Source organism: Hevea brasiliensis, chromosome 11 (genome assembly GCF_030052815.1).
Source record: "Hevea brasiliensis isolate MT/VB/25A 57/8 chromosome 11, ASM3005281v1, whole genome shotgun sequence".
In the NCBI taxonomy this organism is placed as follows: Eukaryota; Viridiplantae; Streptophyta; class Magnoliopsida; order Malpighiales; family Euphorbiaceae; genus Hevea; species Hevea brasiliensis.
Window position 1 is genome coordinate 7,831,566 of NC_079503.1, and position 27,720 is coordinate 7,859,285.

The window sequence follows — 27,720 nt, forward strand, 5'->3', positions numbered from 1 at the left end:
ATGGTTGGGACCCCTGCCACGCCAGCATCTAAGATACAGAGAACCCCTTCCTCAACTCCAGGCGGCTCAAAGTTTCAGCAGGAAAAGATTTTAGGTACCATTCGGATAAGGCCTTTGAACCGGAGGGAGCAAGCGTTGTATTATCTTATCGCTTGGGATTGCCCGGATGATCGCACCATTGTCTTCAAGAATCCGAATCATGAGCGGCCAGCAACACCATACACTTTTGGTATATCTAACATGACTTCCTGGTTTCTTGTGCTTGTGCATGTATTATTACCTACTAGTTTGAGCCAAAATTTGTGCAACTATGTTTAGGAATAGTGAGTGTTTTATTAAGTTAACCCAATGCACACACTACTTGTATTTGTATTTGCGTACGACGGATAAAGTTTTTGACCCTACTTGCTCAACTCAAAGGGTTTACGAAGAAGGGGCTAAGAATGTCGCTCTGTCTGCTCTTATGGGAATTAATGGTAACACCAAATTTGGCTAGGAATCTGAAATTCTTGTAATAAGTGTTTTCTTCGTGTAATTTTCTGAAGGAATTCTGATCATTGCATATTTAACTTCTTGCAGCAACAATCTTTGCATATGGGCAAACAACTAGTGGTAAGGCATTTACCATGAGTGGAATCACTGAAAGTGCTGTCAAGGACATCTATGAGCACATAAAAATGTAAATTATGCTTTCTACTGTATTCTTTAGTTTTCTTGGAAGTGTTGTGGAAGAATAATGAAATATTCAGTTTTTGTTCTGTTCGACAATTGTCATGCATGGAAGGCCTAACAGTTTCTTAATAACAATTGATAATGGTTCTCCATGTTGAAAAATATTTAGTTAATTACATTAATAATTAGGATTTGAGAAATTGTTGAGTTTATGTTCATTCTTTCTATCTTTCAGACTCAAGCGAGAGAGTTCATCCTGAAAAGATCAGCCTTGGAGATCTACAATGACACTATTGACCTTTTGAATCGTGAATCTGATTCCCTTAGGCTTTTGGATGATCCTGAGGTATGTATAAAGTATGTCCAAAAGCTAAAGAAAACTGTGTTAGTTAATCTTTTGTTAGTTAATGCTAATTATTTTTCCCTTTGGGAGAACAGAAAGGAACCATTGTTGAAAAGCTAGTTGAAGAAATTGTTAAGGATAGCCAACATTTAAGGCACTTGATTGGAATTTGTGAAGGTAATTTTACTATTTATGTCTGTTATAACTCATTATAGTGTAGGTACATTAATTCCTCTAGCAATATTCATGGCATCCTGTTTGGATAATCTATGGCCAAACACCTCCGAGTCCATGCTGTGTTGTGAAACACAATATGATTCTCAGCAGTTAAAAAGAAAACAGACACACATGTAAATAGGCTCTACTAAGTCCAGTCCCATCAAGCTAGTTACCAATGTATTCTTTTCTTCTTTGTCTCTGGTATCATGTAAAACTTCTGCAATAACTTAAAATTCTGTGTGCATACACTAATAATATAGTCCTTTTATTGTGTTTCCCTATTTTGTGATCTGTTTTTCTTTTTTAATCATTTGTCTTTGCAGCTCAAAGGCAGGTAGGTGAAACTGATTTGAATGATAAAAGCTCAAGATCACATCAGATAATATGGCTGGTGAGCTTAATTATTATTGTTAATGTCCATAATCAAGTTGAGATAGGCATTCTCTTTACACCTTTGCATATTACTCAATTCAATCATTGGAACTATTAATTGTAGGCTCTTTTAGTCTAGCCTCTTAGAATTTCCGGTTCTGTTTGTGTTGAACGAATCAACTGAGTCTTTTAGTTATACTATCTTGTTATATTTCATGGGTTAAAGGCATGGGCCATCACCTTCCTTTGCCTTGTATATATTTGTTATTTTTTGAGCTTTTAAAAAAGAAAACACCATTTAGGGATGAGAACAAAAGTATTTACCATATAGGGGTGAGCTTTGCCAGGTTGGAGGAGAGTGAGAGCTAATTACTTGTCATACTAGCTTCTAACAAATAAAATTGCAAAAAAAAAAAAATTGCTGAAGTGAAAAAAAAAAAATGTAGCTGAACACTACTTGGAGCATTGTCTAGCTGCTAGACATTTCCTAGGCAGCGTCTACCTGCTGGTGTGTATATAGATAGATATTGTCAGTCTTAATCCTAGTGACTAACACCTGCAATCACACCCACAAAGACGCAATTATTGACCAAATAATTACTAATCTAAAATAATTTAATAATTACAGAATATAAAAAATTTTAAAAATACAAATATTTATATGTAAAAGTTGATTAATATTTATTGTAGCAAATTGATAAAATTAGTATAATGAATAAATTATATTAAATATTTTATAAATATTTGAAAATTTTTATTATTTAACATTTATTAATTTAATAAAATATTAAATTATGATAATTGTTATGTGGATTTGTATTTAATATAAATGAATTAACAAAGATATTAATAAACAATTGTTGAATTAAATTAATTAAAAATAAATGAAATGATTTATAAATGTTATGGAAAGTTAATCATTATATTATTTCTCTTTATATTCTGTATTTCTATTTAGGACTTCTTATTTAAGATTTCTTCCTAATTAGTAGAACACAATTATAGGAATCAATTGTGTATATATACCCATGTACAAATTAATTGAAATTAAGGAGAATCATCTCTTTCTATATGATATCAGAGCCTAAAGAAGTAACAAAACACCGAGAACAAGAAGACAATTGATTATAAGAAACAAAAGAAGAGATAGGGTAAGTACATGAACGTTTACTTTTACGAAGAGTAATGGGTAAGTCTAAATCAGAATCATGATCAGTATGAGGTACAGGATCTCTAAACGAAGTAGCTGGTGGATGATCTGAGTCAGGAATTTCCAATCTCTTAGAATAAATATAAACAACTGCAGGTCGAGTAGGTCTAGAGACAGAAGGAACAGGCTGTGGGAAAGGACTAGACATTGGTTGGACAGTATATATTAAGAGATCATCCTCCTCCCCCTGACTCTCATACACAGATGATTGAGGAAAAAATGGAGTGGATTCAAAAAATGTGACATCTGCAGAAACAAGATAACGATTAAGAGTAGGAAAGAAATAGAAGTATCCTTTTTTGCAGCTGGGAGTACCCAAGGAAGACACATTCGAGAGACTTTGGATCCAATTTAGTAACATGTGGACGAACATCACGCACAAAACAGATACAACAAAAAATACGGGGTTCAATAGGGAACAAAGATTTTGTAGGAAACAAAGCAGTATGAGAAATATTCCCATTAAGGACAGAAGACGGCATACGATTGATCAAAAAACATGCCGTAGAAACTGCATCCGCCCAAAAGTGTTTAGTAACTTTCATCTGAAAAAGAAGAGCATGAGTTACCTCAAGAAGATGTCGATTTTTTCTTTCGGCCACGCTATTTTGGGATAGGGTATCCACACAGGAAGACTGATGAAGAATGCCATTTTGTGTCATATAAGACTGAAATTCTACTGAAAAGTATTCTTTGGCATTGTCACTTCTTAATATATGCACAAAAATATTAAATTGAGTTTTTATTTCATTACAAAAGGCACAAAAGATAGAAAACAACTCAGAACGATTCTTCATTAAATATAACCAGGTAACACGAGAGTGATCATCAACAAAAGTAATAAAATAAGGAAATCTATTTTTAGAAGTAATAGAATAAGGATCCCAAATATCAAAATGAACTAACTCAAAAGGGGATGAAACCCGTTTATTGACTCTAGACACAGAAGGCAAACGATGATATTTTGCAAACTGACACGACTCACATTCTAGTACTGATGAAGACTGAAACTGATGACACAGCTTCTTCATGGTAGACAAAGAAGGATGATCCAATCTACAATGAGCTTCAAGAGGTGTTAAGATATTGGAGCAAACAAGCGACCGCAGTACATGATTTTCCAAAATGTAGAGACCACCTGACTCACGTCCTCTACCAATAATCTGCTTTGTCATAAGATCCTGAAACAGACACTGGTCAGGAAAAAAGGAAAAAGAACAATTTAATGTACGAGTAAGTTTACTAACAGAAAGTAGATTAAAAGAGAATTTTGGTAGACACAAAATAGATGACAAAAAAAATTGACGATGTCGGGTTCGTAGTTCCAGAATCCAGACATAAGAAGTAGAACCATCAGCTAAAGTAACAGTTGAGGAAGTGAGATTAGACTGAAAAGCAGATAGAAGACTAGAATTACCAGAATCAATAACCCATTTGGATGAGGAAGACACAAGGCATGTAGTGGATTTATCTGACTCAGCGATCGCAGTGACAGGGGAACTGGTAGGCTTTAGAGATGCCTGATACTGGGAAAACTGTGCAAAATCCTCTGCAGATACCAAAATAGTTTTCTCAGAGGAAGATATTGTAGAATCTTCTGCTGTCATATTTGCCATCTGTGATCGCTGATTTGTCCTCTGAAGTTGCGGACAATTATATTTTGTATGGCCAGGCTCATGGCAATAATAACTAATGACTCCTCTTGAGTCCTGATTAGAACTAGCCTCTCCATTACACTGATTACTTATGTTGCTTGTAATTCCTCCTCTACTTTCTCTTATATTACCCTGTTGTCCATTTGGATTACGGCTAATAAAAGTACTACTGGCAGGCTGTGAAGATTGAGTACTCTCTGTACGAAGGACCCGTGTGAACGTTTCATGCAAAGAGGAAATCTCAGAAGTGGAGAGAATCTGAGATTTAGCAGTCTCATACTTTGAAGGAAGGCCTGTAAGAAAACTCATAACAGCCAGTTGCTCCAGTTGGGCCTGCTTAACTTTCACATCAGGACTAAAAGGCAACAATACATTAAGTTTCTCATATACCCGTTTAAAATCCATAAAATAAGCCGTGAGAGACTTATCATCTTTCTCAGCACGATAGAATGCCTTACAAACATCATAAATACGGGAGATATTCCCTTTACCAGAACACAGAAAATCTAAGTAATCCATCAATTCCTTAACAAATTCACAGTGATTAATTAAACTAATTATCTCACTGTGAATCGAGTTCCGAAACTGCAAAAACAACCGAGCATTCTCCCTTAGTCAAGTTTGTCGTGTATCATCAGTAGGTGAATCTTTAGTAAGGTGATCATCCTTATCAATGCTACGCAAATAGACTCTAACAGTCTTACTACACTCCAGGTAATTCAAACCATTAAGTTTGTGTTTTGTGATCTTAGTCATCATCGGAATCACATCAGAAATAACATTCTTATTGTTTGCCACTTGTTGAGACAAAGAAAACTAACCGAAACGCTAATCCAAAGTGCTTACAGCAGCAAAATAACTTAAAATCACAAATCAAGCAAATACCGAAATAAAATCTGAGAGCCAAACCTCAGAAGTCCTTTAATGGTGTACTGGATCAGGCAATGGCACACAGTGGTGGAATGAGGGGGTTGAGGCAACGCTAGCGATATTGATCGGAGTCGAAACGGCCGGTCGGCGGCCAAGGTCTCTCCTGAGCTGGGTGGTGAGAACAAATAGTCACCCTAGATAGATGACCTGCTCTGATACCATGTAGAAAGAGATCAAGAAAGAGAACAAGGTCTCTTTAGCAACTACATATGATTGGCCCCTACACCAATTGGATATCAAGAATACTTTCCTTCATGGTGATCTTCAAGAGGAGGTGTATATGGAGCAACCATCTTGGTTTGTTGCTCAGGGGGACTTGGATAAAGTTTGTAGGCTTCGGAAGTCTCTTTACGGTTTGAAACAAAGTCCTGGGGTCTGGTTTGGGAGATTCAGTGAAGCAGTACAGGAATTTGGTATGCAAAAGAGTAAGTATGATCACTTTGTATTTTATAGGCAATCTGAGGCTGGTCTAATTTTCCTGGTAGTCTATGTAGATGACATTATCATCACTGGGAGTGACTCTGCAAGTATTTCATCTCTTAAAACCTTCCTTCAAACCCAGTTTCAGACCAAAGACTTGGGATTGTTAAAGTATTTCTTGGGTATTGAAGTTATGAGAAGTAAGAAGGGTATTTTCTTGTCTCAAAGAAAATATGTCCTCGATTTATTGATAGAGACAAGAAAATTAGGTGCTAAGCCTTGTAGTGCACCAATGACTCCAAATTTACAACTGTTAGTATGGGATAGTGAGTTGTTTGAAGATCCAGAGAGATACAGGAGATTGGTAGGAAAATTGAACTACCTTACAGTCACTCGTCCTAACATTGCTTATGCCGTTAGTGTGGTAAGTCAGTTTATGTTTTCCCCAACTGTTGCTCATTGGGAAGCCTTGGGACAAATCTTGTGTTATTTGAATGGCGCTCCAGGAAGAGGTTTGTTATATGCTAATCATGAGCATTTGAACGTTGAATATTTTTCAGATGCCGACTGGGCTGGATCTAAGGTTGACAGGAGGTTAACTACTGGATATTGCGTTTTTGTTAGAGGAAATTTGGTGTCTTGGAAAAAGAAGAAGCAGAGTGTAGTTTCTCGATCTAGTACTGAATCCGAATACAGAGCCATGGCACAATCAGTATGTGAGGTAATGTGGATACTTCAATTACTAGATGAGACAGATTTTAAGACCTCCCTGCCTGCGAAATTGTGGTGGGATAATCAAGCTGCTCTCCATATTACTTCTAATCCGGTGTTTCATGAGCAGACCAAACATATTGAGATTGATTGTCACTTTGTTCGTGAAAAGATTCAACAACAGATCATCTCAACAGGACACATCAAAACTGGAGAGCAGTTAGGATATATTTTTACAAAAGTTCTGAATGGAGCTAGGATTGACTACATTTGTAACAAGTTGGGCATGATTAACATCTATACTCCAACTTAAGGGGGAGTGTTATGGAAAGTCAATCACTATATTATTTCTCTATATATTCTGTATTCCTATTTAGGAATTCTTATTTAGAATTTATTCCTAATTAGTAGAACACAATTGTAGAAATTAATTGGATGTATACCCATGTACAGATTAATTGAAATTAAGGAGAATTATCTCTTTCTATAATAAATATTAAATTAATATTTATGAAATATGAAATTAAATATTTAGTATTTACAAATATTATTCAATGAATTATATGGGAGGCAAAAAGTTGATTTAGATAATAAAATTTAAACAAAATAAATAAATAAATAATTGCATTAATTTTCTTGATATAATTAATTTATTTTTGAGCTTATAGACAAAAGTAATACAATTAGCAGAAGATAGCATTCATCGAAAAATTTGAATAAAAATATGAAGAATTAGACATAAATTATACAACCAAAATACGCGTAATGAGTAACAATACAAAGTGTATGGAGAGAAAAACTTTGTACTTTCATTCAGTAAAACATAGTATTTATATATGATTGCCCTACAAAATCTCTCTACTTAAGATATATTCACTATATTTTAAGGATTCCTACTTTAAAACTATCCTAGATAGGAAAGGAATACAAATACAACATAGGATTGACTTCCTTTCATAACACTCTCTTTTAAATTGAAATATAGATATTAATCATGCCCAGCTTGTTACAAATATAGTCAACCCAAGTTCCATTCAGAGTTTTTGTGAAGATATCTCCCAACTTCTCTCTAGTTTTAACATAACTTGTGGAGATAAGGTTTTCCTAAATCTCATCACAAACAAAATGATAATCAATCTCAATGTGTTTGGTTCGTTCATGAAACACAGAATTAGAAGCAATATGAAGAGTAGTCTGATTGTCACACCATAGCTTGGCTAGCAATGAAGGCTTAAAACCAATCTCACTCAATAACTAGTACAATGTTAGGGTTTGAGAACTCTAACAGAAAAGAATAGAAGAGTAGAGAGAAAAGAGAGAGACAGAGAGAGAGAAGAGAATAGAGAGTAGTTATTGTATTTCTTGTAAATTCTAGAATGAATATAAGAAAGATATAGCTGAGTTATTTATACAACAGCTATCTCATAACTGCCTTAGCTATCTCATCTTGCCAACTGCAGAATAGCTCACTTGCCAACTATAGAACAGCTGGCTCCCTAACAACTCATCCACATTTCCCTCCAATTCTTTACTTCCCCAATTTCTAGAATATCTAATCATATTCTCTTATATTTCTTTCTATAGTATGTAACAATACCCCTTCCTTTAGCATTTTCTTATCCCCAAGAAAGGGAGACTTAAGAAAATTGCCTTTCAATAAAGCTTCTATCTTCCCAAGTGGCATCTTCTACTGACAGATTAAGCCATTTAATAAGTCCCTGCTCCACTCTCTGGTCTCCTCTTTCAATTATTTTGGTCTGCAAAACCTGCACAGGAACAACTTTAATCTAGTCATCTTGCATAACAGGTAAATCAGTAGCAACCACCACACCATCCTCAACCTTCTTCTTAAGCATGGATACATGGAAAACTTGGTGAATAGTAGCTATTGGAGGCAAGTCTAATTGATAAGCAACCTTCCTAATCTTAGCAAGAATTCTAAATGGCCCATAAAACTTAGCAAAAAGTTTAATGGTTTGTCTGATAGATACTAAAGTCTGCCTATAAGGCTGAAGTTTCAAATACACCCAATCCCCAACAACAACTTCCCTCTCAGTTCTCCTCTTGTCAGCTTGCTGCTTCATCCTATGCTGGGCCACTTGTAAATTCTCCTTTTAAGAGATTATTAAGATGTTGTCTCTCTTGTACCAATCTCCCTATAGCCCCAATTGATGAATCAATAGTACAATTTTCATGAAATAGAGGTGGAGCATACCCATACAGTGCTTCAAATGGAGTCATCTGAATAGCACTTTGATAAGAGGAATGGTACCACCATTTTGCCATAGGTAACCAAGAGCTCCAATTAGTAGGCCTCAAATGAACCATGCACCTCAAATAATTCCCCACACACTGATTAACTCTTTCAGTCTGTCCATCAAACTGAGGGTGATAGGCAGAACTAAAATTAAGTTTAATTCCCATACTCCGAAACAATTCTTGCCAAAATAAGCTAGTAAACATCTTATATTTGTCAGAAACAATAACTTGAGGAGCTCATGCAACTTAAAAATGTGATCAATGAAAAGTTTGGCTACAGAAACAGCAGAAAATGGATTTGCTAGTGAAATAAAATGGCCAAATTTAGTAAATCTGCAAACAACTACCAAAATAGTGTCTTTCCCCTTTGACTTGGACAATCTTTCAATAAAATCAATAGACACCTGGTGCCAAGCTTGAGTAGGAATTGGTAGAGGTTGTAATAACCCTGGATAAGCACAGTGCTCTCCCTTACATCTAGCACAAGTATCACAGATACAAACCCATTGCATGACATCATTAAGCATAGCAGGCCAAAACAAAAATTTCTTTAATTTCAAATAAGTAGCATGAACACCTGAATGGCCTCCCACTGCTGAACTATGATAAGATTCCAACAACACCTACCTCAAATTGATAATAGTCCCCACATACATTCTATCTTTATAATACAAAATACCATTCTTTAATTGATACCCAGAAACTGCATCCTTATCCAACAACAATTGTTGGATTAAGTCGGAGGCTTTTCCATCATTTTCATAACTAGCAATTAACCTTTGCATCCAAACTGGATCCACCACTAAATACATAGCATAAGAATGAGAATCCACATCAACACATCTTCTGGCAAAGCATCTGCCACCTTATTTTCAATGCCCTTTCTATACAAAATTTTGTAATCCAGACCTAACAACTTTGAAATACCCTTTTGCTGCAAATTGTCATGTAACCTTTGCTCCAAAAGATACTTAATGCTTTCATGATCAGTCTTATTAAAGAACTACCCTTGCGCCAAATAATGTCTCCATTTGCTAACTGCAAAAGTAATAGCTTATAATTCTTTTTCATATACTGACATAGAATGACTCCTAGGACCAAATGCCTTAGAAATATAGGCAATTGGATGCCCTTGCTGCTGTAAAACTGCACCCATTCCCCAATTGCTTGCATTAGTTTCCATAGTAAATGGCTTAGAAAAACTAGGAAGAGCAAGGATTGGTGCTTTAGACATCAATCTCCTCAAAGTACAAATGCTGTTTGGGCTGCATTATTCCAATGAAAAGAGTCTTTCTTCTATAATTCAGTAAGAGGTCTGCAGATAATGCCATAGTGCTTAACAAATTTTCTATAATACCCTGTGAGGCCTAAAAAACTTCTAAGTTCTTTAACAGACGAAGGCACAGGCCAATCAACCATGGCAGCCACCTTCTTAGGATCTGTAGATACCCCTGCCCCTGAAATTATATGCTCTAAGTATTCAATCTCAGCTTGCCCAAAAATACATTTAGACTGCTTTGCAAATAATTGTTGGGCCTGTAATACTTTAAAAACTTCCTCCAAATACAGCAAATGAGATTCTATATCCTTGCTAAACACAAAAATGTCATCAAAAAATACTAACACAAACTTCCTCAAAAATAGTTGGAAGATGTGATTCATTAAGGCTTGAAATGTTGCAGGGGTATTAGTGAGCTCAAAAGGTATCACTTTGAATTCAAAATGCCCATGGTGTGTTCTAAAGGCTATCTTAGGAATATCCTTGGACAACATCCTAATTTGGTGATATCCAGCCCTCAAATCTATCTTAGAAAACACTTTAGCCTCATTCAATTCATCCAATGGATCTTCAATAATAGGAATGGGAAACTTATCTTTTATTGTTTGATCATTCAACGTTCTATAATCAATGCAAAACCTCCATGTGCCATCTTTTTTCTTCACTAAAAGAATTGGAGAGGAATATGGGCTAGTGCTAGGCTGAATTATTGAAGATTCTATCATATCAGCTACAAGTTTTTCTATTTCAGCCTTTTGATAATGAGGATACCTGTAAGGTCTAATGTTGATGGGCTGAGCATTTGATTGTAAGGTAATAGCATGATTGTGACTCATAAATGGAGGCAACCCTTTAGGTTCTGCAAAAACACCCTTATACTTCTGAATTAAATCCTGCAGCCTCTCATTTGGAACAGAAACAGCAGTTGCAGTAGCCAAAGAATCTATTGATAAGCTGAAATTCACAACACAAAATAAAGGAGTTTGAAAATTCACCCTTCCTTTGCTCAACAAATTATCAGAATGCCACAAACTATATTGCAAATTTTCCTCACCAATGCCTTGCAATTGAATGCGTTGGCCATCCTTTGCAATTGTAATACGAGATGTAGCAAAATCAAAAAGAACTGGATTATGATCTTTTAATCAATTAAACTCCTAAAATCATGTCAAATCCACCTAACTCCAATATTCTGAAGTCAAACATAAAGTCATTATGTTGCATTTTCCATTTAAATTGTTGACATAGATGGTTACAACCCAATTTTCTTCCATCAGCAACAGTAACTGTTTTAAATGGAATCTGCACTAAGTCTAATTTCAGTTCCTGTGCTATCCTCTTGTCCATAAAACTAGTGGTACTACCACTATCAATGAGGATCACCAATTTACCTATTTTTGCGAATCCTTAACATTCTTATAGTGTCAGCCCCATGACTACCCTCTAAAGCATGAACAGATAAGGTGGAACCAACCTCTCCCAATTCTTCTATATCAACCCCCACATCATGCTACTCCTCATCCAATTCCTTATCTTTCCCATCCATACACAAAGCATTCAATGTCTTTGGCTTACATTAATGGCCAGGAAAATACTTTTCACTACATCTAAAACATGGTTTAGGTAAGTTTCTTGTTGGTTGAGTCTGATTAGTATTAGGTTTTGAGGCTGCTGTGGAAGTATTGGTAGTTGTAGCAGTACTACATATTGATTGTTGCTTGGTAACTAGGGGGTTGAGTTTATTTTGAGAATCAAAATTTGGTGGTCTTGGAGGGTATTGATAGGTTTGATAAGGCCTGGAACACTGGAAAGAAGAATTGGAATAAGTTGTCGGACTATTATTTATGGCTTTGAATTTGAAAGAATTAGTTGCAGATCAGGTTGCTTGGTGTTTTCTAACAATTGTTCTTGTAATCTAGCTATTTTCACAGCTTGGGAAAGAGTGACAGGTTTCATCATCTTTACCATTAATCTGATTTCATCTTTTAGATCTCCTACAAATCCTGACAAAAAGTAAGATTCGCCCAAATTAGGTAATAGCCTCTCTATCCTTATTCTTAAATCCTCAAACTCATCTTGATACTCCCCCACTATCCCTTGCTGTCTCAGTTTCATAAATTCCTCCACTATATCTTTTAATCCATCCTCCTCAAACCTACTACAAATTTCCTTCTCAAATTCCTCCCAAGAATGTTTCTCTCCTTTTTCTCAATTGTGAAACCAAGCATCAGCCCTATTAAGCAAGAAAAGACTTGCTAATTGCACTATTTGATCATGAGGAACCCTATACACCTCAAAATACTTAACACATTTTCTCAACCAAGCCCTAGGTTCTTTACCTGGATAAATTTCAACAACTGTCCTTGAACTTATATAGTTATAACGCTACAGTCCTTTAACTTTAAAATGTAACATAAAACTCCCTAAACTTTCAAATTTTGCATAGTAAAATCCCTCTGACTTTCAATTACTGATTTTTCAGTTAGAAACTGATGTAAATAGCTCTCGCGTGGCACTTAGTCAATATTTCTTTCTCCGCTCTTATGCAAAGTGTAAAATTATTCTCTTTACGCATGAAAAATTATTCTGTCTATAGAGAGAAAAATGATTCAATTTACACATGGCTTGAGAGAGAAAAGAGAAATACTGACTAAGCTCCATGATGAAACTGTCTAGGTCAGCGTTTAACTGAAAAACTAATAATTGGAGGTTAGAGGGATTTTACTGTGCAAAATTTGAAAATTGATGGGGTTTTATGTTACATTTTTAAGTTGGGGGACTATAATGTTACAACTAAATAAGTTCAGGGATGATTATCAAAATTTATCCTTCTTTACCTTCAAAAGTAACTAATTCCATTTTAGGCAATAATGGAGACATACCTCCCATGTTAGGAACAGGTAATAATCTCCTATTTTCTGCAGGAATTGACTAGATTATAGGGACTGAATGTACCACAGGAACTGATTGCACTACAAGGTTTGATTGCATTCCCTTGTTTTCGACTTTGCTTCCATCCTCATTTGAACTGCTGCTGCCCTTATTCCTTTCCACCACATGAGTGATCATCATTTGTCGCAAGTCCTCCAGAATGGCATTATTTGTTAAAGAAGTCTTGTTTAATTCCTCTTTCATCTCCTTGAAATCATTCAGTTCCTCAGCATTCCTCTGAGTTACTTCCTGCAAATTTCTCATTTCCTCCTCCGATTCTGCAATCCATACCATCTCTGGGCCAACCACAACAGACCTAGTCATGGCTACAACCCTTAAGAAAGAATACCCACTAGTTTCTTGAATGCAAAGCTCTAAAACCAATGTTAGGGTTTGAGAACTCTAACAGAAAAGAATAGAAGAGTAGAGAGAGAGAGAGAGATAGAGAGAGAGGCGAGAATAGTTGTTGTATTTCTTGTAAATTCTGGAATGAATACAAGAAAGACATAGCTGAGTTATTTATACAATAACTATCTCATAACTGCCTCAGCTGTCTCATCTTGCCAACTGTAGAACAACTAACTTGCCAACTACAGAACAACTGGCTCCCTAACAACTCATCCACATGTCCCTCCAATTCCTTACTTCCCCAACTTCTAGAATATTGTATCATATTCTCTTATATTTCTTTCTATAGTATGTAACATACAACCACATTATCTCACTTATAGGACTGTGTTATAGCTTTGTATTCTGATTATGCACTAGATCTAGAGACCACATTCTGCTTCTTACTTCTCCATGATACCAAATTTCCTCCCACAAAACACAATACCTTGTCGTAGATCTTCTATCAACTTTTGATCCTGCCTAATCCTCACCTGAAAAACACTCTATATTAGAATGTCCATAATTCTCATACAACAAACCTCGTTCAGGAGCACGCTTCAAGTAACTCAAGATTTGTTCCAATGCTGCCCAATGCTTATTTGTTGGGGAGGACATAAACTGACTTACAACAGTAACTTTTAAAATGCATGTGAAGAAAGGATTTCAGAGATGAGATTTTGGTTAGGGGAGAGCAGTTTTCGGTTTAAACCGAAAAACCGAACCGAACCGATTAATTCGGTTCAATCGGTTCGGTTTATAATTTTGATAATTTCGGGTTAATCAGTTCGGTTTGGTTATTTTCATAAAAAAATCAAAAAAATCGAACCGAACCGAAATTATTAATATATATAGGAAATCAAAAAAATCGAACCAAATTGAATCGAACCGAACCGAAATCAAGGAAAACCGAACCGAACCTTAAGATTTTTGAGTTTTGATTTCTAATGTTTTTTGTTTTTATGTTTTTATTATTTATATTTAATGTTAAAAATATGAAATTTTATAAATTTCGGTTTGATCGGTTTAAAACTGAACCGAACCGATATTTATCGGTTCGGTTTTCTCTTATCAATCGGTTCGGTTTTAAAATTTTTAATTTTCGATTTTCTGTTTTATAGGTTCGGTTTAGTTCGGAACCGAACCGACCGTTTGCACACCCCTAATTTCGGTAGTGTCACTCCTAGTAATAATAATATCATCAACATACACAAGCAATAAGATTATGCTAGCCTTGGACTGTTTATAAAAAACTAAATGATCTAATTTGCTTTTCTGCATTCCAAACTCCTAAACTACCTCACTGAACTTTCCAAACCAAGCACAAAGACTTTGCTTCAAACCATATAGAGATTTGTGAAGTCGACAAACTCTCCCATGCCTCTCCCTAAGCAACAAACTTAGGTAGTTGCTCCATATAGACTTTCTCTCGAAGATCACTATGCAAAAAAAGCATTTTTGATATCTAACTGTTATAAAGGGCAGTTATAAGTAGCTGCCATAGAAATGAATAGGCGAACTGAAGCAATTTTTGCTGCGGGAGAGAAATTGTCAGAATAATCTTTACCATAATATGTTTGAGCTTACCCTTTGCAACAAGACAAGTTTAAGGCAAACCACAGAACCATCAGGATTAAATTTAACTGCAAACACCCATTTGCATCTAATAGCCTTCTTTCCTGCAGGCAGAGTAACCAAATTCTAAGTATCATTGTCATCCAAGGCCACCTTCTCCTCCTTCACAGTAGCACGCCAGCTAGGGTGGGATAGAGCTTCATGAATAGTCTTAGGAAGTGAAACAGAATCTAAGGATGCAATAAAGGAGCCAGTAAGATATAGGTCATCATAAGAAACAAAAGGAGAAACAGGATAAGTACACTTGCGGATAAATTTCAACAATTATCCCTGAACTTATATGATTGTAATACCACGGTTCTTCAACTTAAAAATATAATATAAAACCTCCTCAACTTTTAAATTTTGCACAATAAAATCCCTTTGACTTCCAATCATCGGTTTTCTGGTTAAATGTTGACATGGACAATTTCAACGTGGCGCTAAATCAGCATTTCTCTCTCCTCTCTGATGTCACGTGTAACAAGCTTTGACTTTGTTAGTTGTAACGCTGTTGTTTTTCAATTTTGTTATTTGTAATACCATTGTTTCACAACTTTACGTCAATGTAATATAATCATCAATGTAATACCATTATTGTTTAAAACCATATTTTCATGATCCCATCCAATATATATATACCATAAAATTTTTAATTTTAATTTGTCTATTTGAGTACTAAAATTTTTTTAATATTTTGTTTTAAATGTTAGTATATTTAACTTTTTAATATTTTTTTATTATAAATAGCATATTGTTAAAAAAATAAAAACTAATTAATAATAGTTTCTTTATTTTTACAAATATGCTATTTATAATAAAAAAAAATATAAAAAATTTAATCTATTAACAATAGTTTAAAAAAATATTAAAAAAATATTATTCAATTGATAAATTAAGATTAAAAATTCTAGCTATGGTGTATATATATATATTGGATGGGATCATGAGAATGTAGTTTTAAACCACAATGGTGTTAAATTGACGATTGTGTTATATTAATGTAAAATTGTGGGATAATGGTATTGTAAATAACAAAATTGAAAGATAATTATGTTACAAATGACAAGGACAATGGTGTTACAACTAGTAAAGTTGAGTGATGGTCTTGTTAGTCTTGTTACATGTGGCATGAGAGGGGGGAGAGAATGTTGACTAAGCGCCATGTTGTATATGTCCACGTTAGCATTTAATTGAGAAACTAAGAAATTAGAGAGATTTTACTATACAAAATTTAAAAGTTAAAGAAGTTTTATGTTACATTTTTAAATTGAGGGACTGTTGTGTTACAATCGCATAAGTTCAGGGACAGTTGTTGAAATTTATCCGAGTGTTTACCTTTTCAAAGAATGCCATTATGTGTCATATGGGACTGAAAGGTGGCTGAAAAATATTCTTTAGCATTATCACTTCTTAATATATGCACTGAAGCATTAAATTTTGTTTTTATTTCTGCACAAAAGATAGAAAATAACTTAGAATGACTTTTCATTATATATAACCAAGTCATATGAGAATAATTATTAACAAAAGTAACAAAGTACTTAAATACATTTTTAGACACAACAGGATAGGATATGGACCCTAGACACCAGAATGAACTAATTCAAAAGGAACCAAAGCCCGTTTATTGGCTTTAGACACTTTAGGAAGACAATAAAGCTTAGCAAATGACATGACTCGCAATCTAATGAAGAAGAAATATTCTAAAATTGAGGACACAATTTCTGCAAGGAAGATAGAGAAGGATGTCCTAGTTAACAATGCACTTCAAACGAAGTCAAAACACTAGAACAAGCAATGGACCTAGGCACCTTTGTATCAAGGATATGGAGACCTCTAGACTCATGACCTCTACCAATAATCCACTTAGTCAAGATCTTGAAATAAACAATGATTAGGGTTTTATGAGACACAACAATTTAATGCTTGAGTGATTTTACTAACAGAAATTAAATTAAAGGAAAAGTTAGATAGACTCAATGCAGAAGATAAAGAAATTGACGAAGTGGGATTAACGGTCCTAGAACTAGGAATAGAAGATGTGGGCCCATCTGCTACAGTGACATTAGTGGAAGTTGTGTATAAGACTGAAAAGTGGAAAACAGACTTGGATTACTTGTCATATGACATGTGGCACCATAATCAATGACCGATTTGGATGATGAGGAAACAAGAAAAGTTTTGGATTTTCGATCTTCCATCTGCCTGTTCTTCCTCCAATCGAATGACAATTTTCGAGGTGAGATACAACTATCAAACTTTTCCTTAAAGGAGCTAGCCAATTACTCGAAGTTCTTGATCAATCCCATTAGGAGTCTTTAGTACCACTTCTAAGCTAACCCTTTCAAAGTTGTTGGGAACACTCTGCACAGGATATAGTTGTTCACATTATGGAGAAGCATTGTTTTTCGGAAGTTTGCCAAGTGGCTCCTCAAGTTTGTGTTTTCATCATACTTGTCCAGGGTTAGGAGTTTGAATTTGGGTGGGAAGTTTGGTACAAGATCGCCTCACACAGTGGAGATCCATCACCCATGCCAAAATCATCATCCTATTGGTGCCTCTGGTACTTCTTGATCCCTTTGGTGATCTTCTAGCTTAATGCACTTTCTTTTGAATTAGACTTCTCTCTGATCATGTCTAACTTGGCTTTTCCCTTGCTGTTGCCAGACTTGGCCAACCTCGAGGGATCTCCAAATGATACTGGGATGGCCACTGGGGGCGTGGAGTTGGTAAGGCCATTGGTATTTGGTTGCTTTTGTTGGCTTGTTCATATTCCTTCTTCAAGGATGCCAACGTAGCCTCCATTTCCTTAATCCTTAGGAAGATGAGATCCTGAGAGGAGTCAGATATTCCTATTGGATTAGGCTCCTTGGAGCAGCAGGTGGGATATCGCTTATTCCAATGAGGTTGGCTATGTTATCAGCGGTGGTGTCTAACCCAAATTTAAACCCATATCAAACATTTCAAATCACAAAAAGCAAAAATAAATATAAGAGTGTATTGACCCAAGAGAAACATGAAAGCAAAATGATATGAGAAAAAAAATGGTAGTTATTGTCAATGAGGAAACAGCCGATGGGTTCTCCATAGATGGTGCCATTTGATGCTGCCATGGATCTCTAGGTCATTGGATGCCTAGGATTAGATCTCGAGTTGTCTGTAACCAAGAATGGAGTGAGGCCAGTGATCATTTGGCAGCCACTTCGATGCTCAAGTCAGTAAAGACATTTGAGAGAAATGGCAATGAAGCAGTATTATTGAGAATGTGTAAAAACATACCTGATTACTATAGTAGGAGACAGCCAACACTAATTACGGGATTCTATTGGCCAATCTTATGCTCTCCTTTATCTTAGATGTTGAGTGTCGATCTCCTAACTCGTGGGTTTAGCATCGTCCGATCTGTATGCGGTAGGACTCTAGTAGGTAGAGGCCCATGGTAGCATCCAGCTACTTTTTTTTTTTTCCCACTTCAACGATTGTGTTTTTTTTTTTAATTTTTTATTTGTTGGACACTAGATGACTAGCGACTAGCTCTCCTTCCACTTGGCTGGTGAATACTTTTGTTCTCACACCTAAATGGTGTTTCCTTTTTTAACTCACAATACTTTTGGAAAAAAGCCCTTATTTTCTAGCCAAATATTCCAGCATAATACTAACATAGTGTTTGGTTCAATTCTACAACATATTTTGGAATTCATTTGAAATGAATTCTAGCTAAAATTCATTTGAAATGAATTTCACGATTTAGTATGACACAATTTAAAATGTAAAATTTAATTGAATTCTAAATAATGTGTTTGGTATAATTCTAAAATTGAAATTCATTTGTCCTCATTTCCAAAACTACCCTCAAGAGTAAAATTAAAAATTATGTTTACTACAAAATTCAAAAAAAAAAAATTTACCTTATCAATTTATAACAATTAACAAATGTCATAATAAGTTTAATATTAAAAAGTTAGGAAAAATATAAAATATCTTATATAGTTGTCTAAACATATTAACAGTAAATAGATAAAAGCTAGTTTGTGGTCATCTTCTTCTTTAGCCAACGGAATTTGATTAGGAGGGATTTTTTGACCAGGGCATTTTAGTCCAAAAAAATGTTGTTAGATGAGTTTTGTAAAATTCATTTCAAATTCCCTCAAATTTGATAGGAATTTGTTTTTTTTTTTCTTCTTTTCTTTTTCAAATCAAACACAATATGAAATTTTGTATTTTGGAATTCAACCAAACAAGCTCTAACATGTTATGCTACGTTGATTACTTTTGTGAATTGTAGACCATTGAGAGCACTTTCCAGAAAATTCAGGACATGTAAAGTCCTTTTTAGCAAGTTTGGTATGTTTATAAATTTCTGTGTGACCTAGAATCTTAAAACTAAAATTTATCCACTGAAGGACTTGAACTCAACAGAATCTTGTGGACCTTGCTTGAAGTGAACTCCGTTTTGAATTTTTACAACAGTGATATTAACTGCAGCTTGTTGACACTCACAACAGTGATTAGAAAGCTAAGGTCAGTTAGCTCCAAAGAGTGAATTTATACATTTTGAATGCATTAGGGTTTCAAATCCTTACCCTGATTCTGGTTATATTTCAGAAGTAATCGTATCATAAATAATCTTGCTATTGCTCTTTTTATTTGTTACAAAGATGAATTTTGATGTTGTTTGCTAGTGAAGAGAATATTTTCTGTGTTTTTTCTTGAATGAGATGCAAGGTATTTATATACAAAGAATCCTATAATTAAGTATTCTAATTGGGAAGAGATCCCAATAATTATACTAACTAATTAATAAAGAATATTATGTACATAATTATAGGATTGACTTTCTATAACAGCTAAAAGGTTATTGTAATTCCACTAAACCTTTTGTCAAATTGCATTTTTTTTTCTTATGAGAAATGACAGGAGCAAATTTCTGTTACTGTGCACTCTGATGTGTACTCTGTGTGCCAATGTTACTTTATGATCATGGTAATGGTGTACTAGTTTAGATGCTTCAAAAATTGGTTAATACTTGGGTGCATTGTATTGTTGGTCTCGCTCCCCATTTGTGTTTGCAATTGTGGAAAGAGGGGTGGTCACATACCATACAGAGACTCAAAACTCACACAGATTTTGCAACATTCACTAGGGGGTAATGCTCGAACAGCAAGTATATGTGACATGAGTCCAGCTTTAAGTCATGTGGAGCAAACAATGAATGCCCTTTCATTTGCATCTAGTGCAAAGGAGGTTACCAACAATGCTCAAGTAAAAAAGGTATGCTGTTCTAAGTCATTACGCTATTTGTTTTAGGTAATAATTACACATCAGTTATGCAAAAAGGAGTAAAGAAAAAAAAAATCCCCCTCGTATTAGATACAGTTAACTGCCAGATGGTAATTGATGGCATCACCGTGAATTGAATTTGGCTTGTAATTGCTTGTTTCACTAACAGCCAGCTATTTTCATTGGAGAATTACAGAACCGAGTTCTAGTCGTCTTTGCCCTGTTCTATTGAAATTTTTTAAAGCAAATATCTAGAAGTAATTTTATTTATTTTTATCATGCATGTGCATATGTAAAATTTGGAATTCTTTTTGTATGTCATGCAATAAAATGTCAGGCTTAATTACTATATTATTAATGAAAGCTGTTTTGATGTTAAAATTTTCCTGTTTCAGGTAAGAATTTAGCTAAGCATATGCAGAAAGAAATGACCGGACTTGAAGCTGAGCTACGAAATCCAGAGTCTTATCCTTCGTGTTTAAATACATTACTAATGGAAAAGGATTTGAAAATTGAGCAGGTTTGTCTCTCTTGAGAAATGCTTAAGTAAATTCTACTTCATCTTAGGCACATAGATGCCTCTTTTTTTGTAATTTTTTCAAGAATTTAATCAATTTTAAGAATTCTGTTACTGGTTGATCTAAGTTTCAGGGATATTCTTCCTGAAACTTAAATTTCTTGAACACAGTGCTTTTGTTCCTATGTGGCCTTGGCATCGCCACTTTATGTAACAAATACTTTGAAGATGCATAAAGCATATGCTAACTCTTTAAACTGCTTATTTTTCTTGGATTGGTGCATCAGTTCCAACTTGATTACTTGCTTGGTATAATATCTTTATCTTCAATTATTGTTATCCAACCAGCAATCAGAGATCAAAAAAGTGACAGATGAGCATACGCTTCTTTTCCATCTTCATATGGTTTTTATCTTTAAGTAACTTCTGAATTGCAGATGGAAAGGGAAATGAAAGAGCTGAAGAGGCAGAGAGACAACGCACAATCCCAGCCTGAACTAGAAAGGAAAGCAAACAAGGAGCTGAAGCTAACACAGCAACTGTTGTTTCCTTTATTTTTAAACAATTCCAATGCTCATCTCTATCTACGACATCTTCAGGTTCGGGGTCAAAACCAGTTTGGGCCTTCTAGCCAATAGTCAGTTGTCTTTCTTTTCCTGTTGAGGATGAACCATGCATTGGCAAACGTACACCAGAAATAAGACAAAGAAATGTAATACAGGCAATGATTAGATAGTCAACCACATCTACAGATCCATTCATGCTTGTTCAAGAAATACGTAAGCTTGAGCAGCTGCAGAGGCAACTAGGTGAGGAAGCAAATCAAGCACTTGAAGTACTTCATAAGGAGGTTGCTTTTCACAGACTGGGGAGTCAAGCAACTACAGAAACCATAATGAAGATGCTGTCTGAAATTAAGGACATGCAAGTTGTTAACTCTCTTCCTGAAGAAATTGCCATTGGAGACAAGGCCAACCTGAAGGACGAGATCACTCGATTAAATTCTCGAGAAAGCGCCATTGCATCTCTAGAAAGGAAGCTTGACAATGTTCAGAAAGCTATAGACATGCTGGTTTCCTCTTTTCCAAGTAATGAGGAGAATCCAGAGAACAAGTTCCAGTTGAAGAAGAAGAATGGCTTTCCTTCTGCATTGAGCAATAGTTCAAACGTGCAAAATATCATTAGGTCTCCATGCATACCTCTATCCTCTTCTCGTGGAGTGGCGGACATTGAGATTGAGAACAGAGTTCCAGATAATAGTAATCTATCGTTTGGTGGTGTAGAAAGAGATGATTCTGCTTTACCAGAATACAAAAAATCTAAGTATTCCATCAATGCCTTAACAAATTCACAGTGATTAATTAAACTAATTATCTCACTGTGAATCGAGTTTCGAAGCTGCAAAAACAATCTAGCATCCTCTCTTAGCCAAGTTTGTTGTGTATCATCAGTAGGTGGATCTTTAGTAAGGTGATCATCCTTATCAATGCTAAGCAAATAGACCCTAACAGTCTTACTCCACTCCAGATAATTCGAACCATTAAGTTTGTATTCCGTGATCTTAGTCATCACCAGAATTACATCAGAAATAATATTCTTATCATCTGCCATTTGTTGAGACAAAGAAAACTAACCGAAACGCTAATCCAAGGTGTTTACAGCAGCAAAATAATCCAAAATCACAAATCAAGCAAATTCCGAAATAGGATCTGAGAGCCAAATCTAAGAAGTCCTTTAATGGTGTACTGGATCAGGCAACAGCACACAGTGGTGGAATGAGGGGGTTGAGGCGACGCTGGCTATGTTGATCGGAGTCGAAACAGCCGGTCGGCGGCCAAGGTCTCTCCTGAGCTGGGTGGTGAGAACAAATAGTCACCCTAGATAGATGACCTGCTCTGATACCATGTAGAAAGAGATGATTCTCCTTTACCAGAATACAAAAAACCTAAGTAATCCATCAATTCCTAAACAAATTCACAGTGATTAATTAAACTAATTATCTCACAGTGAATCGAGTTCCGAAGCTGCAAAAACAACCGAGCATCCTCTCTTAGCCAAGTTTGTCGTGTATCATCAGTAGGTGGATCTTTAGTAAGGTGATCATCCTTATCAATGCTACGCAAATAGACCCTAACAGTCTTGCTCCACTCCAGATAATTCGAACTATTAAGTTTGTGTTCCGTGATCTTAGTCATCACCGGAATCACATCAGAAATAATATTCTTATTGTCTGCCATTTGTTGAGACAAACAAAACTAACCGAAACGCTAATCCAAAGTGTTTACAGCAGTAAAATAATCCAAAATCATAAATCAAGCAAATACCGAAATAGGATCTGAGAGCCAAACCTAATAAGTCCTTTAATGGTGTACTGGATCAGGCAACAGCACACAGTGATGGAATGAGGGGGTTGAGGCGACACTGGCGATGTTGATCGGAGTCGAAATAGCCGGTCGACGGCCAAGGTCTCTTCTGAGCTGGGTGATGAGAACAAATAGTCACCCTAGATAGATGACCTGCTCTGATACCGTGTAGAAAGAGATGATTCTCCTTTACCAGCATACAAAAAATCTAAGTAATCCATCAATTCCTTAACAAATTCACAGTGATTAATTAAACTAATTATCTCACTGTGAATTGAGTTCCGAAGCTGCAAAAACAATCGAGCATCCTCTCTTAGCCAAGTTTGTCGTGTATCATCAGTAGGTGGATCTTTAGTAAGGTGATCATCCTTGTCAATGCTACGCAAATAGACTCTAACAGTCTTACTCCACTCCAGATAATTCGAACCATTAAGTTTGTGTTCTGTGATCTTAGTCATCACCGGAATCACATCAGAAATAATAGGTGGCAATGCATTACCTAGGCCATCTAAGGCTACTTCCCTAAAGAGTAATAAAAGTGGTAGCTGTACCTCATCAAGAGAGGGCACTCCAAACTTGCCATCAAATTCAGTTAATGTGAAGAAAATGCAGAGAATGTTCAAGAATGCTGCTGAAGAGAATGTTCTGAGCATTAGAACTTATGTTACCAAGTTAAAAGAAAGGGTGGCAAAGCTAAAATGTCAAAAGCAGCTTCTGGTTCACCAGGTGAGGATATTTGTTTGCCTTGCAATTTACAAATCCCTTATCTCTTAGTTCACACTTCTCATCCCCAAAAATAATTGGTGCTTTGACATCAAGGATAGTCAATGAGCTATGCAAGTTTCACTGGCATTGAAAATAATGGGTGTCAAGAACAGAGTTTTGTCGTTCTGATCTTTTTCTCTGATAACTGGTTGTGCTGAATATACTGCATAGGATACTGCCACTTAAAGATATATGATAGGATATAGTCTTACGCCCTCAAATAATGAGAACTAAAAATATATGTTCATGCTGTGCACTGTCAAAATTCTTATTTTCTGATCCCTTGTGATTGTAGGAGCAAATTGAATTAGTGATGTCATCTTGGATACATCACAAGCCCAATCTGATGTGCTTGTTCCTACAAAATTTTAGGAAAGGAAACATCCATGCATTATATTGTTGTTTGTTTCAATCCTTTTAGTTGTTTGTTTTATACCATATAACAGAATGCGGATTGCTACTTAAATACTTGATTTTTGTTTTCATAATATACTAGGCTCTTGCCCACACGTTGTGCGGGTATGATTGTTATCGATAATTGAATAAAGATATGGCTACGTAGTGTTTACTATATTTATATTTAAATTTTTTTTAAATGTTTTTAAAAAAAATATTTATAAAAGCAATCATCAAAATATGAAAAAAAAAGAATATGAATAATAAACATAAATTGAAAATGAAAATACTTATAAAGATAAGATGCCAATGAAATTTATGTAAATAAATTCTAATAAGATGAAGATTTCTTTAGTAATATTTGTGCAAATTGTTATTCATTTTCCTCTAATATCTTGGTTACTAAAACATCATTGGGTAGGTTTGAGAGAAAATCTTAGTTGGACATTATATTTTCTTTTTGCATTAAGAGGTGGTTAGTTTGGTTTTTTATTTGTGATGTTGGTTTATATAGTTCATGACTATGACTTTTAATTTTTCTAGTATAAATTAAATTGTACCTATTTTCATAAATTTTTTATTATAATGAATTAATTACATGATTTTATTTATAGTAGACAATGAAAAGGTGGCTTTCATTTTTATAGTTTATAACTATATAACTCTTAGTTTTCCTAGTATTAATTAAATTGTAATTATTTCACAAATTTTTTAAATGAATGAGGGTGATAAAAAACCTAAGAAGCAAATAAAATAGAGAATCTTATTGTTAAACTATTGATGTGTCTCTCCTATATATTATGCCACGTGGCACTCATATAAAAAGCGACATGGCAGCATGACATTAAGCTACTTTATTGCTTAGCTTTATTATATTTATATCATATTATATTTATATATATAGATAAGATGTGAAAGTTTAATTAATTATATGATGTGGTTCCTATGTTTCAAGCAGCATTTATATCTCATATCTTGATCCGGTGTTGGAGCTAGAGGCTAATGAGGCTGCAACTGTTGAGGCAGATGCTGATCAGTCTCCTATGCCCTGGCACTTGCTTTTCGAGGATCAAAGAAAGCAAATTGTGATGCTATGGCATTTATGCCATGTATCACTTAGAGAACACAATTTTATCTGTTATTTAAAGGAGACCCTTCTGATCAGATATATATGGAAGTTGAGCTTAGACAGTTGTCGTGGTTGGAGCAGCATTAGTCGGAGCTTGGCAATGCGATCCCGGCACTGTTGGGTGATGAACCTGCGGGCTTGGTGTCATCAAGGTATCTCAATTGTTAAGTTTTAAGATCCATATGTTGAGTTTTAGGTACACATTGCTTTCTTATTGCTCTTTGAGAATGGATCCAGGCCAGCTACAGCCTATATGTGCCCAATAAAGTCATATTAACAATAAGGGCAAAGTACACTTTAGTATTCTGTACTTTGGCCTTTTTAGTATTGAGACATATACTTTGTTTTGTTTCAATTAAAAACAGAAACTTTGACTTCATTTGCTCCATAAGGACAAATTGCTAACGGTGTTAAGCGACGCTGACATGACACATTGATGTGGCACTCATGTATGACATAGCACCTATGCATGATGTAGTAATAATGTGACATGCCACGTCAGTGCCATATCATACATGGGTGACACATCAGTATGCCATATCAGTATGCCACGTCATCAAATTTTATGCCATAATTCATTTCGTCACCTAAATGTAAAAGGGTGAAATATGTCTTGAATTGTAAAAAAAAAAAAAAAAAAAAGTTCAAGCCCTAAATGTTAAAAGCGCAAAATTTTAAAAGTACATGAAAAAATAAGGAAATAGAGAGAGAGATAAAATGAAAGATAATGAGAGAGAGAGAGAATGAAAGATATGAGGAGAGATAGAGATATATTGACTCTCCCATGCCTCTCTCTTCATCCTCCTTCTCCCTCTCTTTCTCTCTCTCTCTCTCTCTCTCTCTCACTCTCACTCACTTCCTATTTATCTCTCTTTATCTTCTTTCTCCCATTCCTATCTCTCTTTCCTTATTTTTCCATATATGTTTAAAATCGCAAAAGTTTTAAATAGTGAGAGAGAGAGAGAGAAAGAGAGAGAGAGGAATAGAGAAAGAGACAGACCTAAGGAGGAAAGAGAGAGAAAAAGACAGATATGGAGAGAGAGGGAGACACAGTGAGAGAAAGAGGGAGAGGGAGAGATGAAAAAAGACGCATGGGAAAATCATTCTGTCTCTATCTCTCTCCATATCGTTTATTCTCTCTCTCTCTCTCTCTATGCCTCTCTCTCAATCTATCGTTACCTAATCTCCACCTCTCTTTGCCTACTCTCCACATCTCTCTCTCTCTCTCTCTCTCTCATTATCTCTCTCTTCTTTATTTTTTTATTTACTTTCAAAATTTTTACACTTTTAGCATTTAGGGTTTAAACTTTATTTTTTTTAATTTTTTGCTTTTGCAATTTAGAATATGTAATTTCACCTTTTTATCATTTGGGACATATATTTTCATATTTTTTCACTTAGGTGATAAAATGATAAATGGCATAAAACTTGATGACTTGACACCCATTATGCATGGCATGCCATGTCATGTCATCGCCACATCATGCATGGCACCATGTCAACATGTAACGTCATACATGAGTATCACATCAGCTTCATTTAATACCGTTAGCAATTTATCCTCACGGTGTAAATGAAACGAAAGTTTTTGTTCTCAATTGAAACAAAACAAAGTATATGTCGATACTAAAAATGCTAAAGTATAGGGTACTAAAGTGTACTTTACCCTAATAATAATCACTGATAGTTTTACTCAGTATTGAATACAGCATCAAAGCTCTTAAACAAGAAAGGGAGTATCTGGCAAAGAGGGTGAGTTCAAAGCTAACAGCAGAGGAAAGGGAAATGCTTTATGCAAAATGGGAGATCCCATCAGTGGGAAAACAAACGAGGTTACAACCGGTGAACAAATTACGGACAGACCCTCTTAACATGCAACACATGCAAGAGAGTGCTGAAATTATAGCTAAGCTTGTTCGGTTTTGTGAATCCGGTGAACGTATTAGCAAGGAGATGTTTGAGCTAAACTTTGTAAGCCCTTGTGATAAGAAGAAATGGATGGGCTGGAATTTGATATCAAACCTATTAGCATTTTAGCTAAAAAAATAAACTTAGGTTCATTTTTTACTTTTGGTTCATTTTTCGTATTGATAGATGGGCATTTTGTCAGACAAGGTGATTTGTGTACATGTATATGGGTTGTGTACAGTTTACATTATGATGATTTGTGTACACGTATAATTATTCGATGCCTTGTGACCACCTGGGCAGCAGAAATTAATGTAAACTGGTGATGGATATGGGTTGAGTTTTGCTCGCTAGCCA

At 35.2% G+C, this 27,720-nt stretch overlaps 1 protein-coding gene across 1 annotated transcript; it reads left to right on the forward strand.

The window, feature by feature from the left end:
* LOC110653738 (kinesin-like protein NACK2) lies at positions 1-27,716 on the forward strand. The gene is made up of 11 exons (XM_058129268.1): positions 1-229; positions 393-476; positions 580-650; positions 908-1,018; positions 1,111-1,192; positions 1,558-1,625; positions 20,088-20,276; positions 20,681-20,805; positions 21,240-23,891; positions 25,285-25,607; positions 27,153-27,716. The coding sequence occupies exons 1-8, from the start codon at positions 1-3 to the stop codon at positions 20,690-20,692; spliced, it is 846 nt and encodes a 281-aa protein (XP_057985251.1). The 3' UTR covers positions 20,693-20,805; positions 21,240-23,891; positions 25,285-25,607; positions 27,153-27,716.
* The last annotated feature ends 4 nt before the right edge of the window (positions 27,717-27,720 follow it).

Coding starts and splice junctions, on each gene's coding strand:
- LOC110653738 (XM_058129268.1), top strand. CDS start 1: ATGGTTGGGACCCCTGCCACGCCAGCATCTAAGATACAGAGAACCCCT. Junction 477..579: donor TGCTCTTATGGGAATTAATG/GTAACACCAAAT, acceptor AACTTCTTGCAG/CAACAATCTTTGCATATGGG. Junction 1,626..20,087: donor CACATCAGATAATATGGCTG/GTGAGCTTAATT, acceptor AATTGTGGAAAG/AGGGGTGGTCACATACCATA.